This window comes from Ranitomeya imitator, chromosome 5, assembly GCF_032444005.1.
Source record: "Ranitomeya imitator isolate aRanImi1 chromosome 5, aRanImi1.pri, whole genome shotgun sequence".
Lineage (NCBI taxonomy): Eukaryota > Metazoa > Chordata > Amphibia > Anura > Dendrobatidae > Ranitomeya > Ranitomeya imitator.
The window spans coordinates 249,347,177-249,367,436 of record NC_091286.1 but is presented as its reverse complement, the minus strand read 5'-3'; the positions used below and the strand labels follow the sequence as shown (position 1 = coordinate 249,367,436).

General features: G+C 43.5%; 1 protein-coding gene across 2 annotated transcripts in view; it reads left to right on the top strand.

Annotated features, from left to right (window-relative positions):
- The window catches only part of LAMA2 (laminin subunit alpha 2), a 1,496,617-nt gene that overhangs the window by 907,081 nt on the left and 569,276 nt on the right, over positions 1-20,260 (top strand). For both annotated transcript variants that reach the window (XM_069726054.1, XM_069726053.1), the window contains exons 21-22: positions 19,211-19,391; positions 20,097-20,233. In XM_069726054.1, coding sequence (XP_069582155.1) covers positions 19,211-19,391; positions 20,097-20,233 — 318 coding nt within the window. The remainder of the gene's footprint in view (positions 1-19,210; positions 19,392-20,096; positions 20,234-20,260) is intronic.

Here is a 20,260-nt window from a genome sequence, read left to right as displayed (position 1 = left end):
TAAGCCATTTATCATGGAGGTGGATGCCTCTTCTGTTGGTGCTGGAGCAGTCCTCTTCCAAAAGGATGCTCAAGGTCGGAAGCATCCTTGCTTCTTTTACTCCAAGACCTTCTCACCAGCAGAGAGGAATTATTCCATCGGGGACAGGGAGTTGCTAGCCATGAAGTTGGCTTTCTCGGAATGGAGACATCTCTTGGAGGGAGCACGTTTTCCCTTCCAAGTCTTCACAGACCATAAAAAAAAGCTGTTTTCCTCTGCCGGTGGCGGACAGGCCCTGGGAGATGGTCGGGATGGACTTTGTGGTGGGCTTACCCAAGTCTCGTAACTGCACCATTATCTGGGTGATCACCGACTATTTTTCCAAAATGGTGCACTTGGTGCCTCTTCCACGGCTACCTTCTGCGCGGGCGTTGGCTGTCTTGTTCGTCAAGTATATCTTTCGCCTACACGGTATGCTAGACAAAATTGTTAGTGACCGGGGTCCCCAGTTTGCGTCTCGATTCTGGAGAGAGCTTTGTCGTCTACTCAGTATTGAGTTGAATCTCTCTTCGGCATATCATCCCGAGACGAATGGGTTGGTAGAGAGGGCCAACCAGACCTTAATCACATATTTACGACATTTTGTTTCTGCCAGGCAGGATGACTGGGCATCCTTGCTACCGTGGGCAGAGTTTGCACTTAACAATGCCGTAGCCGACTCCACAGGTCAGACTCCATTCCTCCTAAATTACGTCCAGCATCCGCGTGTTCCTGTGCCCATGCCTGTGTCTTCTGCTGACTCCAGGGTGGCAGACTGGGCTGTGGAGGCACGGGACATTTGGGACCGCACGCAGGATGCCATTCGGGCCTCCAAGGAGAGAATGAGGTCCTCCGCCGATGTTCATCGGCGCCCCGCTCCGACCTTTGCTCCTGGCGACTTGGTGTGGCTCTCCGCCCGTAACATCAGGCTGCGAGTTGAGTCCACTAAGTTTGCTCCTCGCTACTTGGGTCCCTTCAAGGTTCTCGAACAGGTTAATCCTGTGGTCTACCGTTTGGCTCTTCCTCCACGCTTGGGTATCTGTTGTGATAGGCAATTCAGTATCACAATGGACATAGCGGTCAGAGCACACACAGTGATCTGACAATAACCCAAAATAATAGAACGAGCTCCGAGACGTGGGAACTCTGCAGACCGCAATCCCTAATCCTCTCCAAACAACACTAGAGGCAGCCGTGGATTGCGCCTAACGCTACCTATGCAACTCGGCACAGCATGAGAAACTAACTAGCCTGAAGATAGAAAATAAGCCTACCTTGCCTCAGAGAAATACCCCAAAGGAAAAGGCAGCCCCCACATATAATGACTGTGAGTTAAGATGAAAAGACAAACGTAGGGATGAAATAGATTCAGCAGAGTGAGGCCCGACTTTCTTAACAGAGCGAGGATAGGAAAGATAACTTTGCGGTCTACACAAAACCCTAAAGAAAACCACGCAAAGGGGGCAAAAAAACCCTCCGTACCGAACTAACGGCACGGAGGTACACCCTTTGCGTCCCAGAGCTTCCAGCAAAACAATTGGACAAGCTGGACAGAAAAAATAGCAAACAAATAGCAAAGAAGAACTTAGCTATGCAGAGCAGCAGGCCACAGGAATGATCCAGGGAAAAACAAGTCCAACACTGGAACATTGACAGGAAGCATGGCTCAAAGCATTAGGTGGAGTTAAGTAGAAAAGCACCTAACGACCTCACCAGATCACCTAAGGGAGGAAACTCAGAAGCCGCAGTACCACTTTCCTCCACAAACAGAAGCTCCCAGAGAGAATCAGCCGAAGTACTACTTGTGACCACAGGAGGGAGCTCTGCCACAGACTTCACAACAGTACCCCCCCTTGAGGAGGGGTCACCGAACCCTCACCAGAGCCCCCAGGCCGACCAGGATGAGCCACATGAAAGGCACGAACAAGATCGGGAGCATGGACATCAGAAGCAAAAACCTAGGAATTATCTTCCTGAGCATAACCCTTCCATTTAACCAGATACTGGAGTTTCCGTCTTGAAACACGAGTATCCAAAATCTTCTCCACAATATACTCCAATTCCCCCTCCACCAAAACCGGGGCAGGAGGGTCAACAGATGGAACCATAGGTGCCACGTATCTCCGCAACAATGACCTATGGAATACGTTATGTATGGAAAAAGAATCTGGGAGGGTCAGACGAAAAGACACAGGATTAAGAACCTCAGAAATCCTATACAGACCAATGAAATGAGGTTTAAACTTAGGAGAGGAAACCTTCATAGGAATATGACGAGAAGATAACCAAACCATATCCCCAACACGAAGTCGGGGACCCACACGGCGTCTACGATTAGCAAAACGTTGAGCCTTCTCCTAGGACAAGGTCAAATTGTCCACTACATGAGTCCAAATCTGCTGCAACCTGTCCACCACAGTATCCACACCAGGACAGTCCGAAGACTCAACCTGTCCTGAAGAGAAACGAGGATGGAACCCAGAATTGCAGAAAAATGGCAAAACCAAGGTAGCCGAGCTGGCCCGATTATTAAGGGCGAACTCAGCCAAAGGCAAAAAGGAAACCCAGTCATCCTGATCGGCAGAAACAAAGCATCTCAGATAGGTTTCCAAGGTCTGATTGGTTCGTTCGGTCTGGCCATTAGTCTGAGGATGGAAAGCCAAGGAAAAAGACAAGTCAATGCCCATCCTACCACAAAAGGCTCGCCAAAACCTCGAAACAAACTGGGAACCTCTGTCAGAAACGATATTCTCTGGAATGCCATGCAAACGAACCACATGCTGGAAGAACAATGGCACCAAATCAGAGGAGGAAGGCAATTTAGACAAGGGTACCAGATGGACCATCTTAGAAAAGCGATCACAGACCACCCAAATGACTGACATCTTTTGAGAAACGGGAAGATCTGAAATAAAATCCATAGAGATATGTGTCCAAGGCCTCTTCGGGACCGGCAAGGGCAAAAGCAACCCACTGGCACGAGAACAGCAGGGCTTAGCCCGAGCACAAATCCCACAGGACTGCACAAAAGTACGCACATCCCGCGACAGAGATGGCCACCAAAAGGATCTAGCCACTAACTCTCTGGTACCAAAGATTCCAGGATGACCAGCCAACACCGAACAATGAACCTCAGAGATAACTTTATTCGTCCACCTATCAGGGACAAACAGTTTCTCCGCTGGACAACGATCAGGTTTATTAGCCTGAAATTTTTGCAGCACCCGCCGCAAATCAGGGGAGATGGCAGACACAATTACTCCTTCCTTGAGGATACCCGCCGGCTCAGATAAACCCGGAGAGTCGGGCACAAAACTCCTAGACAGAGCATCCGCCTTCACATTTTTAGAGCCCGGAAGGTACGAAATCACAAAGTCAAAACGGGCAAAAAACAGCGACCAACGAGCCTGTCTAGGATTCAAACGCTTAGCAGAATCGAGATAAGTCAAGTTCTTATGATCAGTCAATACCACCACGCGATGCTTAGCTCCTTCAAGCCAATGACGCCACTCCTCGAATGCCCACTTCATGGCCAGCAACTCTCGGTTGCCCACATCATAATTTCGCTCAGCAGGCGAAAACTTCCTGGAAAAAAAAAGCGCATGGTTTCATCACTGAGCAATCAGAACCTCTCTGCGACAAAACAGCCCCTGCTCCAATCTCAGAAGCATCAACCTCGACCTGGAACGGAAGAGAAACATCTGGTTGACACAACACAGGGGCAGAAGAAAAACGACGCTTCAACTCTTGAAAAGCTTCCACAGCAGCAGAAGACCAATTGACCAAATCAGCACCCTTCTTGGTCAAATCGGTCAATGGTTTGGCAATTCTAGAAAAATTGCAGATGAAGCGATGATAAAAATTAGCAAAGCCCAGGAACTTTTGCAGACTTTTCAGAGATGTCGGCTGAGTCCAATCATGGATGGCTTGGACCTTAACAGGATCCATCTCGATAGTAGAAGGGGAAAAGATGAACCCCAAAAATGAAACCTTCTGCACACCAAAGAGACACTTTGATCCCTTCACAAACAAAGAATTAGCACGCAGGACCTGAAAAAACGTTCTGACCTGCTTCACATGAGACTCCCAATCATCCGAGAAGATCAAAATGTCATCCAAGTACACAATCAGGAATTTATCCAGGTACTCTCGGAAGATGTCATGCATAAAGGACTGAAACACTGATGGAGCATTGGCAAGTCCGAATGGCATCACTAGATACTCAAAATGACCCTCGGGCGTATTAAATGCAGTTTTCCATTCATCGCCTTGCCTGATTCGCACCAGATTATACGCACCACGAAGATCTATCTTGGTGAAACAACTAGCCCCCTTAATCCGAGCAAACAAATCAGATAACAATGGCAAGGGGTACTGAAATTTAACAGTGATCTTATTAAGAAGGCGGTAATCTATACACGGTCTCAGCGAACCATCCTTCTTGGCCACAAAAAAGAACCCTGCTCCTAATGGCGACGATGACGGGCGAATATGCCCCTTCTCCAGGGATTCCTTCACATAACTGCGCATAGCGGTGTGCTCAGGCACGGATAAATTAAAGAGTCGACCTTTTGGGAATTTACTACCAGGAATCAAATTGATAGCACAATCACAATCCCTATGCGGAGGTAGGGCATCGGACTTGGGCTCATCAAATACATCCCGGTAATCAGACAAGAACTCTGGAACCTCAGAAGGGGTGGATGACGAAATTGACAGAAATGGAACATCACCATGTACCCCCTGACAACCCCAGCTGGACACCGACATGGATTTCCAATCCAATACTGGATTATGGGCTTGTAGCCATGGCAACCCCAACACGACCACATCATGCAGATTATGCAACACCAGAAAGCGAATAACCTCCTGATGTGCAGGAGCCATGCACATGGTCAGCTGGGTCCAGTATTGAGGCTTATTCTTGGCCAAAGGCGTAGCATCAATTCCTCTCAATGGAATAGGACACTGCAAGGGCTCCAAGAAAAACCCACAACGCTTAGCATATTCCAAGTCCATCAAATTCAGGGCAGCGCCTGAATCCACAAACGCCATGACAGAATACGATGACAAAGAGCAGATCAAGGTAACGGATAGAAGAAATTTTGACTGTACTGTACCAATGGTGGCAGACCTAGCGAACCGCTTAGTGCGCTTAGGACAATCAGAGATAGCATGAGTGGAATCACCACAGTAGAAACACAGCCCATTCAGACGTCTGTGTTCTAGCCGTTCAACTCTGGTCATAGTCCTATCGCACTGCATAGGCTCAGGTTTAATCTCAGGTAATACCGCCAAATGGTGCACAGATTTACGCTCACGCAAGCGTCGACCGATCTGAATGGCCAAAGACATAGACTCATTCAAACCAGCAGGCATAGGAAATCCCACCATGACATCCTTAAGGGCTTCAGAGAGACCCTTTCTGAATATAGCTGCCAGCGCAGATTCATTCCATTGAGTGAGCACGGACCACTTTCTAAATTTCTGGCAATATACCTCTATCTCATCCTGGACCTGACAAAGAGCCAGCAAATTTTTTTCTGCCTGATCCACTGAATTAGGCTCATCGTACAGCAATCCAAGCGCCAGGAAAAAAGGCATCGATATTACTTAATGCAGGATCTCCTGACGCAAGAGAAAATGCCCAGTCCTGAGGGTCGCCACGCAAAAAAGAAATGACGATCCTAACCTGTTGAACTGGGTCACCAGAGGAGCGAGGTTTCAAAGCCAGAAATAGTTTACAATTATTTTTGAAACTCAGAAATTTAGTTCTATCTCCAAAAAACAAATCTGGAATAGGAATTCTCGGTTCCAACAAAGAATTCTGAACCACAAAATCTTGAATATTTTGAACTCTTGCCGTGAGCTGATCCACACATGAAGACAGACCTTTAATGTCCATTGCTACACCTGTGTCCTGAACCACCCAAATGTCTAGGGGAAAAAAAAGGTAAAACACAGTGCAAAGAAAAAAATATGGTCTCAGAACTTCTTTTTTCCCTCTATTGAGAATCATTAGCACTTTTGGCTTCCTGTACTGTTGTGATAGGCAATTCAGTATCACAATGGACATAGCGGTCAGAGCACACACAGTGATCTGACAATAACCCAAAATAATAGAACGAGCTCTGAGACATGGGAACTCTGCAGACCGCAATCCCTAATCCTCTCCAAACAACACTAGAGGCAGCCGTGGATTGCGCCTAACGCTACCTATGCAACTTGGCACAGCCTGAGAAACTAACTAGCCTGAAGATAGAAAATAAGCCTACCTTGCCTCAGAGAAATACCCCAAAGGAAAAGGCAGCCCCCCACATATAATGACTGTGAGTTAAGATGAAAAGACAAACGTAGGGATGAAATAGATTCAGCAAAGTGAGGCCCGACTTTCTTAACAGAGCGAGGATAGGAAAGATAACTTTGCGGTCTACACAAAACCCTAAAGAAAACCACGCAAAGGGGGCAAAAAGACCCTCCGTACCGAACTAACGGCACGGAGGTACACCCTTTGCGTCCCAGAGCTTCCAGCAAAACAATTAGACAAGCTGGACAGAAAAAATAGCAAACAAATAGCAAAGAAGAACTTAGCTATGCAGAGCAGCAGGCCACAGGAATGATCCTGGGAAAAACAAGTCCAACACTGGAACATTGACAGGAAGCATGGCTCAAAGCATTAGGTGGAGTTAAGTAGAGAAGCACCTAACGACCTCACCAGATCACCTGAGAAAGGAAACTCAGAAGCCGCAGTACCACTTTCCTCCACAAACGGAAGCTCCCAGAGAGAATCAGCCGAAGTACCACTTGTGACCACAGGAGGGAGCTCTGCCACAGAATTCACAACAGGTATCACCGACACCTTTCATTTGTCCCTCTTGAAACCCGTATACATGTCCCGGTTTTCCGAGTCATCTGCCGGGACATCGGGTTCGTCTACGGACGATTACGAGGTGAACGCTATTTTGGGGTGCAAGGTGGTACGCGGCAAAAAGTTCTATCTGGTGGATTGGAAGGGTTATGGCCCAGAGGACAGGTCATGGGAGCCTGCTGAAAACATTCGGGCCCCACAGCTCATTGCTGCCTTCGAGCGTAGCGAGGCCCAAGGAGGGGGGGGCCCTAGGAGGGGGGGTAATGTTAGGTCTTGAGTTCCCGCTTCTGCACAGGGGGAATCTCGAGCCATTTCCACTGTGGTCTCCCATTCTTATCCAGCCACAGTGGAGTCTGCTCAGCAGGGACGTCGGTCCCAGCGTCTTGCTCAGTCTCACTCTGTACAGAGAGTTACTGCTGCTTCTTCAGCTTCTGCCATTAAAGCCAGTGCTGGTCAGCAGCGAGCGGACTTCTCTGGGACTAAGTCCTTGTCTGCACACACTGAGCATGCCCAGGGCAAGATCTCCCGTTGGAGATCGAGGGTCATGTGCTCAGGCTCTGCAGCACATTCCATTGGTCCTCTTGGCAGGTCTTGGAAGGGCAAAGTTTTTGTGGCCACTTCCTGTGCTGCAACTATATAAACTGCGCATGACCGCACGGCCATGCGCTAGTGTACATTTGCTTACGTGTGTTTGCTGTGAGTGCAATTCGTCCTTGGATACCCCTTCCCTATTGAATGTCTGTTCGCGGAAGGTGTATGGTTGCTATCTAGCGCCCGACTTATCCTACAGCACTAATCACACGTTACAGCGTCCAGTTGCTGTGACCGCCAGTACGGCGCCATGCACTTCCTCTGTGCTTTCCTTACCCAAGCCTGGGTGGTTAGTGGCGTTCGTCAGTGCGGCACCGCATGCACTCTTGTGCCCTAATATTGTTATTCAGCTTCGTTACACACCCAGTTGTGGTGTTGTGCCAGCAAGGGTCTAATCGGACTTCAATCCTAGTTGGGGTTGAGTTCGCTGACTACTTGCTCGCCTTCTATGTGCGGTACCGCGATCCTGTGACGCAACAGGATCGCTTCCTTCACGCTGGGTGAAGTTTAACCCACGTGTGTATACTTATGAGTACCGCCATATAGTCCGTCATTATTTAGCAGCAGGTTCCATCTCTGCACGGTGGACGCCGGGCTGCGAACGCACCATACACTATCTGTCTTATTATTTGGTGCGTTCCGCTAGCCCTAACAGCAGGTGATAGACCGGTGAAGCAGACCACTGCAGGACAGAATGGATGCAAATTCTTACAGAGTTTGGCTGTGCCCCCTATAACTCACAAACAGCAGAGCTGAAAAGGGAAGCTTTTAGGGAAGCTCAATGCAGCTCTCAGGTACTGGGTGGAGCAGAGTAAAACAAGGGGTGAGTAGGGCAGTGATTAGAAAGCGTTCAAGTGGCTGGTGTAACAGTACCCCAATCCTTTACACCCTCTCCTTTTTTGGTCAGACTGAAGAAGAAATCTTAAAAGAATGGTAGGGGCGCAGATTTTCACCTCTGGCTCCCAAAACCTCTCCTCCAAGCCAAAGCCCTTCCAATCCACCAAGTAGAATGTCTTCTCTAAAATCATCTTGGAATCCAGAATGTTTTTGATCTTGAACACATCTGAAGGCCCCTCAGTAACAGAAGTACAAGCAGGAGTATGGACCTTGGAAAAGCAATTAAGGATTCAAGAGTGATACATAAAAGGATTTTGAGATCATAGATTTAGAGGAAGTAGATGACTGTACGTTACAGGATTGCATTGTCTGATGATTTTGAGTGGACCAAGATACAGAGGAGTGAACTTGTTGGAAGGCATCTCCAGGTGAACATTCCATGAATACACCAGATTGGTATTGAAGAAGTGAACCTCTCTTCCTGTATGCATGAGTCTTCATCTTAGACATTGTCTTAGAGAGGGAGACCCGAGCTTGCTGCCAGGTCTGGAGGAAGATGCCAAACGAAGATTCAGCAGCTGGCACCACGGACAAGCCGATGTAGGAGAACACACTTTAGGATACTGGGAGTAAACAATGAATAATAGTGATGCTCCGGAAGATTCCTCAATATGACTGCTGTAGGAGAAGTTTGACCAGGGGAGTAATTGTACCCAGTCATATTCATAGGCAGAAGTAAAGTGGGAAAGATAGTTTTTGAGAGTCTGGTTTACCAGTTCCATTTAACCATGGGTTTGTGGATGATATGCAGAGGAGAAATCCAGCTGGACATTCAGCAGCTTGCAAAAGACCCTCCAAAATTGATATGCAAATTGGACTCCTTGGTCAGAGACAATGTGGAGAGGGAGACCATGGAGATGAAACACATGCTGGAAGAATTGTGTGGCAAGCAGGTCAACTAAGGGGATAAAGTGAGCCATCTTAAAGAACTAGTCCACCAAGATCCAGAAGGTGTTGCAACCCTTTGAGAGGGTCAGGTTCGTGCTGAAATCCATATCGATATGTTGCCAGGAGGTTAAAGGAGACCTAAAAACCGTCAGAGGCTAAAGGAGACTAGCAGGTTTATTCTTTGGAGACTTGTTCCTGGCACACTGAGGACAGGAGATCATAAAGTCCCAAACATACTTGGTCAATGAGGGCCACCAATAGTTGCTGTCAATTGTCTCAGTAGACTTGCGTATGCGCACATCACCGGCTAGGTAGGATTCATGTCCCCCAGGACAGTATTCTCCTTTTCTTAACAGTTGTAAAGGTTTTCCCAAAATAAATGTCTTTAGGAGGGCAGGGCTGCTCCAACATTCCTGATTGTGATGTGCTGTGCCTCCTCCACAGAATCAATCAAATCAAAAGATTGAGAATAAGCATCAGCTTTAACATTCTCTGGTTGATGTGAGTGTAGCTCTAAATCAAAATGAGTGAAGAAAAAAGCCCACTTGGCTTGATGAGGTTTTAACCATTGGGTGGACAGCAGAAAGTTCTGTTCTTATGATCAGTGTATATTATTACTGGAGACAGATGGGGCAGACGGACAAGACTCCACCACTACAGTCTATTGCATTAAATTTACCCAGGTAAATGTTAAATAAGGTTTATAGTTTGCATTATAGTCTAACTTTACCTCAAACCTTTCTACCTCAGTGTTGTAGAAAAGTCATGAGAATTTAAATACGAGCAGTCTTCATCTGGCTTTTGGCTCACTCAGTTCAGTACTTATATGCATTGTTTGATTAACTGCTCCTGCCTTCACATAAACAAATTTATATTCCCTAATGGATTTTTCTTAAAGGTCACCTAATTTTTATTAAATAATTTTGCAGTGGTCATTTCAAGCATTAGTATTTATTCAGTCAGCCTTTGAATAACCAGCTAAAGAATTAATTGATTGGTAGAAAATTAACTGTGATTACATGCATTTATTTAATGGAACAAGAAATGTTTAATAGAATCCACATTTATAAGTATTAACTTTAGCACTTTGCTTTAATATGCCAACACTTTATTGCACTTTTTTGTTGAATAAGCTTGCTTGCTTGACCACTGTGGAGACATGGGGGTTAACGGGCACTGGGTGAGGGTAAATAGTGTGGCAATACTGTATTGAACCACAAAACAGGCAGATAACACATAGAATAGTCCCAGCAAAATACCCAAGATGGTGCAGATTGCAGAGTCTCACCCTTCCGCTGACTCACCAGGATAAGAGCAGCTGTGACTTCAGAGCTTTCGAGGGCCGACTACCCCACCTGTGGCACACACACAGAGAGTAGGTAACAACAAATTTAGGAAGGTGATAGTCCATTGAGCTATGTGGCCAGATGACTGGACGGTCTCACCCTTGTTTCCCCAAATGTATCAATGGTGTATGGTGACCGGATGGTCCCAACCTGGTTTCTCCAAACGTATCCATAGGTTCCAGGTGACAGTATGGTTCCAACCTGGTTTCCACAAATGTATCCATGGTGCCAGGTGACCAGATGGTCCCATCCTGGTTTCTCCAAATGTATCCATGGTGTTAGGTGACCGGATGGTCACAACTAGGTTTCACAAAATGTATCCATAGGTTCCAAGTGACCGGATGGTCCCAACCTGGCTTTCACAAATGTATCCATGGGTCAGCGATGAACAAAGGAGCAGATCTGAATTCTTCCAGCAAGTGCCATGGTCCCCTAAGTTGGCATCCTGTAGAATGGCAAATGTGTGTCCCTCGTGATGGAACCATGATCTCTTAGTTACTGTAATGTAGAGCGTCTGTGGATGTTTTTATGTCTGGATATCTTGGCAGAATATCTGTCTCTTCATACAGAGGCATATAACCTCTTTTTAATTCAGCATTCACAGACACAGACAGGGGACAAATGGTGAAGAGATAAAGTCACATTATTTGATTATTTATTCTATTTGCATAGATTTTGCACCTCTGTTTTAAAAGTCTACAAGCTAGTCGGCCTGGACAATGTGTAATTAGCATATCAGCAAACATCACTAGTCATCTAGCATAAGAGCACAATATGTTACAACACATTATCAACTTATAAGTCAATATTACAGACTTACACAATTAAAAGTCTGTTTTCTTGACAAACCAGAAAGAAACACATAAATTCAAAGTCAACAAATAGATAAGTCTTCTTGGTTTGGTTAAAATAGATGTCTGGCTAATTAAAATACAATGCTGAGTTCTCACAACCATTAATACTGAAGTTAATATTTTATGGTTAAAAACTTAATGATGTACCTGACACGCTAGCAATTTATATCAGAGTCAGTCCCTTATTCTATTCCTGTACCTTTTTTTATTTTAATATTATTTCTTACAACGCTGCTCAAAAAATAAAAGGAACACTTAAACAACAGAATATAACTCCAAGTAAATCAGACTTCTGTGAAATCAAACTGTCCACTTAGGAAGCAACTCTGTTTGGCAATCAATTTCACATGCTGTTGTGCAAATGGGATAGACAACAGATGGAAATTATTAGCAATTATCAAGACACACTCAATAAAGGAGTGGTTCTGCAGGTGGGGACCACAGACCACATCTCAGTACCAATGCTTTCTGGCTGATGCTTTGGTCACTTTTTAATGTTGATTGTGCTTCCACACTCGTGGTAGCATGAGACAGACTCTACAACCCACACAAGTGGCTCAGGTAGTGCAACTCATCCAGGATGGCACATCAATGCAAACTGTGGCAAGAAGGTTTGCTGTGTCTGTCAGCATAGTGTCCAGAGGCTGGAGGTGCTACCAGGAGACAGGCCAGTACACCAGGAGACATGGAGGGGGCCGTAGTAGGGCAACAACCCAGCAGCAGGACCGCTACCTCAGCCTTTGTGCAAGGAGGAACAGGAGGAGCACTGCCAGATCCCTGCAAAATATGTATGTGTTTGTACAAATGGTAAGAAACCAACTCCATGAGGATTGTCTGAGTGCCCAACATCCACAGATGGGGTGTGCTCACAGCTCTACACCATGCAGGACACTTGGCATTTGTCACAGAACACCAGGATTGGCAAATTCGCCACTGGCGCCCTGTGCACTTCAAAGATGAAAGCAGGTTCACACTGAGCACATGTGACAGACATGACAGAGTCTGGAGACGCCATGGAGAGCGATCTGCTGCCTGCAACATCCGTCAGCATGACCGGTTTGGCTGTGGGTCACTAATGGTGTGGGGTGGCATTTCTTTGGAAGGCCGCATAGCCCTCCATGTGCTCGCCAGAGGTAGCCTGACTGCCATTAGGTTCTGAGATGAAATCCTCAGAACCCTTGTGAGACCATATGCTGGTGCTGTTGGCCCTGGGTTCCTCCTAATGCAGGACAATGCCAGACCTCATGTGGCTGGAGTGTGTCAGCAGCTCCTGCAAGATGAAGGCATTGAAGCTATGGACTGGCCCTCCCGTTCCCCAGACCTGAATCACATCTGGGACATCATGTCTCGTACCATCCACCAACATCGTCATTGTGCACCACAGACTGTCCAGGAGTTGGCGGATGATTTAGTCCAGGTCTGGGAGGAGATCCCTCAGGAGACTATTCACCACCTCATCAGGAGCATCCCCAGGCATTGTAGTGAGGTCTTACAGGCACATGGAGGACACACACAACAGAACATAATTTCCTTGTCTTGAGGCATTTCCACTGAAGTTGGACCAGCCTGTAATTTGATTTTCCACTTTGATTTTGAGTATCATTCCAAATCCAGACCTCCATGAGATATTAATTTTGATTTACATTGATCAATTTTATGTTTTATTCTAAACACATTTCACTATGTAATGAATAAAGATTTGCAACTGAAATATTTCATTCAATGATATCTAGGATGAGGTATGTTAGTGTTCCATTTATTTTTTTGAGCAGTGTATTATATCAATAAAATAGATTTTTTATCATGGATATTGTAGCACTTCCATTTTCCACCCAAGTGTAATTATGCACCAGGGTGGATGTGTTGTATAAATGAGAAGGCTAGTTGGGGCAATATCAGGTGAGATAAAACATGAACATGCCAATACAGAAAGCTAAATTTTGAGCTACTAGAATCTAAGCTCAGCCAAGGAATGTGTCACGTCCGCTGCACATACTTACCCGGCTTCTTCCATCCCTCGGCGCACTCTCGATCCTGTCCCTCGCCGCTCTGCCTCCTCCTTCGCCGGCTCACGGTGTCCGGTCTCTCTGCGCATGCGCGGCCGCGTCTCCTCCATCGCTGAGCCCTCTGGGAGGTCGCGACCCGATGGCTCCGCCCCAACATGGCGGCGCCCATCGGGTATTTCTTCCCGGCGTCTTTCCAGGTAAGACGCCTTTGCTTTGTAGGTGCACTGTCTGCCGTCAGTGTCCCTATGCCCTAGGCTCCCCAGTATTTGTATCTTTTCCCTGCTTAGTTCTCTCTTTGTCTCAGTGCTGTGTCCTGCTGTGTCCTGCCTAGTCCTGTGTTCCTGCTGTGTCCTGCCAAGTTCCGTGTTCCTGCTGTGTCCTGCCAAGTTCCGTGTTCCTGCTGTGTCCTGCCAAGTTCCGTGTTCCTGCTGTGTCCTGCCAAGTTCCGTGTTCCTGCTGTGTCCTGCCAAGTTCCGTGTTCCTGCTGTGCCCTGCCAAGTTCCGTGTTCCTGCTGTATCCTGCCAAGTTCCGTGTTCCTGCTGTGTCCTGCCAAGTTCCGTGTTCCTGCCGTCTCCTGCCAAGTCCTGTGTTCCTGCCGTGTCCTGCCCAGTCCTTAGTTCCTGCCGTGTCCTGCATCGTCTCATGTTCCTGTCATAATCAGTTAAGTCCAGTTTTCCTATTGTTCCCCGCCATTCCTATAGCTCTGTGGTCTCCTTCTTTCTCTCGGGTCGTCCCTTTGGCTCTAGCTGTTGTGTCTCCATTCCCCCGAGGTCCTGCTCCTAACACTCCCTGTATAGGGGGTGATTCCATCTGGTCCGCTCGACCCCGGGGGCTCTAGAGCCACGACCCAGAGGGTCCACTCTCGGATTTCTGTCCGAATCCCTACAGAATGTGGTGTGGAGTTGTCTGATATATTCTCTTATGACAGGTGATAGGGCAGGGAAGCTGATTTCTGCAGGACAGAATGGATACAAATTCTTGCATAGTTTTACCGTGTACTATGTACTGGGTTAAGCAGATCAAAACAAGGAATGAGCAGGCCAGTGCTTAGAAAGTGTGGGAGTGTCTGATGTAACTGAGTCAATACTTTATAGGACCAGCTTTCTCTGCAATTACTGGGTATGTCTCTACCAGCTTTGCACATCTAAAGTCTGAAATTATTGACAATTCTGCTTTTCAAACTAGTTGATCTGTAAGATTGGATGGGAAGCATATGTGAACAGCAATTTTCATGTCTTGCCACAGATTCTTAATGGGATTTAGGTTTGGATTTTGTCTGGAACATTGAAACACAAGAATATGCTTTGATCTAAATAATTGTATTGTAGCTCTGGCAGTACGTTTAGGATCATTTTCCTGCTGGTAGGTGCATCTGTACCCCAGTCTCAAGTCTTTTGCAGCCTTTAACAGGTTTTCCTCCACAATTGCCCTGTATTTAGCTCCATCCATCTTCCCATCAACTTTGACTAGTTGCATTGTCCCTGCTGAAGAAAAGCATCCCACAGCATGATGCTGGCACCACCATGTTTAACGATGGGGATGGTGTTTTCAGGGTGACGTGCAGTTTTAGCTTTCTGCCACACATAACACTTTGCATTTAACCCAAAAACTTCTACTTTGGTCTCATCTGACCAGAGCACTTTCTTCCACATACTAGCTGTGTCCCTCACATGAATTTTGCAAACTGCAAACTTAACTTTTTATTGCTTGCTTTCATAAATGGTTTTCTTCTTGCCACTCTTAAAGGTTAGATTTGTGGAGTATATGACTAGAAGTTGTTCTTTGGACAGATTGTCTCACTTCAGCTGTTAATCTCTGCAGCTCCTTTAGCATAAATATGGGCCTCTTAACAGCTTTTCTTGTTAGTGCTCACCTTGCTTGGGATGTTAGTTGAGGTGGATGGCAATGTCTTGGTAGGTTTGCTGTTATGCTATACTCCTTCCATTTTTGGAAGATGGATTGAACAGTGCTCCGTGAGATTTTCAGAGCATGGGCTATTTTAGCCTAAACCTGCTTTACACTTCACCACAACTTTATCCCTAACATCTAAGGCTTTTGCAAAACAGCTGTAGTTATACTGAGAATAGATTGCATACAGGTGGACTCCCTCAATTTACTAATTATGTGACTTCTTGAGGCAATTGGTCACTCAGAATTTAATTTAGGTGTATCGGATTACAGAGGGCTGAATACAAATGCAAATCACAATTTTCAGATTTGTATTGTATTTTTAGTATTTTTAGAATAGTTAGAAAACCTTACATCATTTCCTTTAAACTTGATAAATGCCTGCTACTTTGTGTTGGTATATCAGATTAAATGCAAATAAAATATATTTAAATTTGTGGTTGTAAAGTTAAAACAATGTGAAAATATTCATGGGGTATGAATATTTTTTCAAGGCATTGTATTAACTAAATTCAAAATATTAAAAATCAGGTTCAACTAAATTAAAAAATGAAATTATTTCATATGATATCTGTTGCCATGCAACCACCTCTACCAAATTATAGGAGCACTCAGCTACGGAACAGTTTTCTTTTACATGCGGTATATTATTCTTACTACTGTTGATCAAAGAATACTTTTTGCACCATTTATGCCAATATTCCAGCTGACCAATTATACCCTGCAATAATAAATACTGTTTAAAAGTGAAAATATATATATATTCAATAAGAAACAAGAGTAAACTGAATGGCACTAGGAACAAGGTGAATACTCACTGATGAAGCAGGTTAGCTGAGTCGACAACACCCCATGCGGTAACTCCCCGAGAAATTGGTGTGCTCACTTGAAAAAGCATGGATTATCAATCCAGAAGTAGAAGAAATTAGCCACACCACACAAATCTTCCTAATCTTTAAAAACCTTTGTCCTTTATTGCAAACATCATGATGTGGACATGGTTACAAAGGGCAGGACGGCTGCAGATCAAGCTGGTGTAATTAATGGACAACAGCCGTTTCGTGTATTGCATGCTTCAATGGACCTGTTAAAGCGTGCAATACGCGAAACGGCCATCGTCCATTGATTAAACCAGCTTGATCTGCAGCCGTCCTCTCCTTTGTAACCATGTCCATATCACGATGTTTGCAATACAGGACAAAGGTTTTTAAAGATAAGGAAGATTTGTGTGGTGCGGCTAATTTCTTCTAATTCTGGATTGGCAAATACTGTATATATATACACTTGATTCTAAGATTCCAAATTTTTCACTGAAAGACTTTAGATTTCTTACAATAGGTGGTAGATGTACAGTGCCCAGCCGTGACACTATACAGTTGATGGAGCAATGGTGTACAGCTCCACAAATAAGCCCATACGGACACCGCCAGCACCAGCAACAACTAACCAGTGGGGATGCCGGGTGTCGCACCCTCAATGATCAGATATTCATGACCTATCCTATGGATAAGCAATCACTAAAAAAAGCTGTGAATAACTTCTTTAATTTATTTAAGCACATACACATGCAAAACTAATATTAGACTTGTATTTTTAGAAAGAATATGAGGATTGACAACATAAATTTTTTTACGTTGTTTAGCCTTTTTTTATGTATCATATTCTTTTTCCACTGATGCAGTGATTTGTAACTGCAAGTGAATAAATGATGGAGCAACATTTGTCCAGAATCATCAATCATTTAATTACAATTACTGCATAATCTTCTGTGTGATGTGCTGTAGAAAAAGCATGAAATATTCATTGGATATTGTCATTTGTTATATTCTTCAAGACAACATTGTGTTCCATCTTGTAATATCATCATGTTGCATGAATGTCAGAGCTCAGCTGCATAACAATCTCTTTTCCTTTCATTTCTTTTTCATTCTTTTGGCTTCTCTTACACTTTCCTTTTGTTCTTCTGCTTTCAAAGCCAAACTGTTGGTGGGATTCTGTCAAGCAGGTATGTCTACCTTGCAACTGCAGCGTCAGCGCCTCAATGTCCCAGCGCTGTGACATTACAGGGAGATGTATTTGTAAACCTGAGTACTTTGGGAAACGATGTGAATTTAGAAGACAAGTATATGAAAGGAAACATCCCATAGGGAAATCCCAAAATATCCAAGTTTTACCTAGTAGGCGAAGGAACTATCCTACATCAAGAGGCTGTCCTCGTGGGGCTTACAAACCAGCCACTCCGGTAATTGGCTGTGCACTCCTTTATGCATGGAGTGAAGGAGATGAAATTTAAATTCGTTGTGCAGCTTTTAAAGTTTTCTTTTTTTTTTTAATAGCGATGGCATTATTTGTATCTTTTTAATTGCTGATACGTAACAAATGTGTGTAGAGCTGTGTGAGCATGTGTTTTCTCATTTAAAATTTCACTGTATTATCACTATATCTATTAACATTGATATTAAGTGTCGAGAATAGTGAAGTACAACTATCAAATTCAATTTCAATCAAGTGTCAGGTGTATAAATGCTGCAGAAAATCTGCAACTTCAAAAACTCACTAAATACTCAACGGTGGAACGTAACTTTACTGGGTCACTGGTGAATTCCCTATAAGCAAGGACAGCTGATGCACAGGTTACACACATTTTATGGCCATGTGCACGCGTTAAGTATTTGGTGAGTTTTTTGCCTCAATATTTGTAAGCCAAAATCAGAAGTGGGTAAAAAATATAGAAGTGGTGTCATGCTTCTATTGTACTTTTCCTTTGATTGTTCCACTCCTGGTTCTGAATTACAAATAATGATGTAAAAAACTCACCAAATAGTGATTTCAAATTTAGCTTTTTTATGAGAATATTAACTTTTTTTTTTGCTGTGTTCTTACTATTTTTTTTTGGCAGAAACTGCTGCAACCAGATTTTAGCTCATAGTTTATTTGGAAATTGTAAACAGGTACAGGTTTTAATGCCTTTTTTTTTTGCTGTACATTACTTGTATTTTGGCATTGTGCTCTAGCTATGACATTTTTTCTAACATTATTTACAATAGGTCTTTCTGTAAAAATAAAAAAAAATGGCAAAAAAATTACATTTTGAAAATTGAATTTTGCCTGGTCCACTTAATTTCTAATTAAGAACCATTCCATATCTAAGACAATTTGTACATGTGAACAAAGCTCAACCATGGAGTACTAAATTAACACTTTAAACACAAATGCTATTAGGGCTTTTATTAAAAATATAGCAATTTTTTTTATTTTGATGTCCCCATTTACCTAAATATATAGAAGTAATATAAAACATTGGCCCCATTTATACAGAATGATTAACCAACAATGATACCTCTCAAGGATTGCCCTACTTACTAAATTTGTCTTCAAATGCATGTTCTTTTGAGTGACTTTTATGCTTTGTTTGATTAATTTATGTGCTATTTCTTTTGTTTTTGAAGACATTATGTTGCCTATTTTATACAACTAAATTACTTAGCATCTCCCAGCAATATCAGTTAACAGGACTTCCCTAATGGGACCCCTTTATAATTAGCTGTTTTGTGGAATGTCTGAAAACCTGATGTACAATTTACAACATAGTTTCCTGCATGTTTCCTGCAACAGACAAAGAGTAACATGGTTGCAAAAGGTGATTTTTGAATTTGTATACCCTTTGGTTCCTTTGCAAAAAAAGTTTGGGTTACCTGTAAGTAAATATGCTCTAAAACTATATTCAAGAAAAGTGCCCCAAACTACCAAATTTGTGAATTTAAATGCAAATTGAAATCATTAACATGTTGTAATATTGTATTATAATTTCAAATTTTTTTCCCCAATTTTAGCCACAGACATATGGTCCTGTATTCGCACAGGGTTGTGTCCCTTGTAACTGCAATTCTTTTGGATCAAAGTCATTTGACTGTGACGAGAATGGGCAATGTCGTTGTCAGCCAGGAGTAACTGGAAATAAATGTGACCGATGTGACCGTGGATTTTTTGATTTCCAGGAAGGTGGTTGTACCCGTAAGTAACAAAGCCCACATCTGCCCTGTCTGTAAAAAATTTTTTTGTTGATCCTACTTATTTCACTATCTTTTAACTGGTTAAATGAATCATATTACAGTCACTAAATTACTATAGAAATACTATGTGATATAACACTGCGCCACATAGGGCTAGGGTTGACTAACTTACCCTCTGAATATCTAAAATTTGGGTTAAAACTTACATTTTCTAATTAGACTATTCACTTTACTTGCTTTGCATCCCAGAAAGCAATAATATGAAATTGTTCGGTATGATTGAAGTTAAAACCAAAAACTATTGCAGGTCATGTCAAAATATTGTAGGTAATCTTATGCTCTTACAACATGTTAATAGTTTGCTTTCTGAGTATAATGGTCAAGCTGGTTATTATTCTATCTACTGTATCAAAGTTTAGCTTAATATTTTACACAAAGGAATATTACACTTCCTTGCTGAAAAATAATAATTCGGACTGCCACACTGTATAATCTAAGGTATCAATTTCTTTCTAAAATTAATGGAACAATGCCTACAAATTCACAATAACATGGCTTATGGAGGCTAATTATATAACTTGTGAATACAATACATATATATATATATATATATATATATATATATAGATAGATGTTACATACAATAGTTGTTTTATAACTATGAAATTGCTTTGCTATTCTGTAATATGTTTTTTCTTTTATAAAGCTTGTGATTGCCCTCATGTTGGGAATAATTGCGATGAAGAAACTGGTCAGTGTGTATGTCCTCCCAACACTATCGGAGAGCGGTGTGACAAGTGTACACCAAACCACTGGGGATACAGCATTATTTCTGGATGCAAGGTTAGCCAATCAGTATTTTATCAGTGG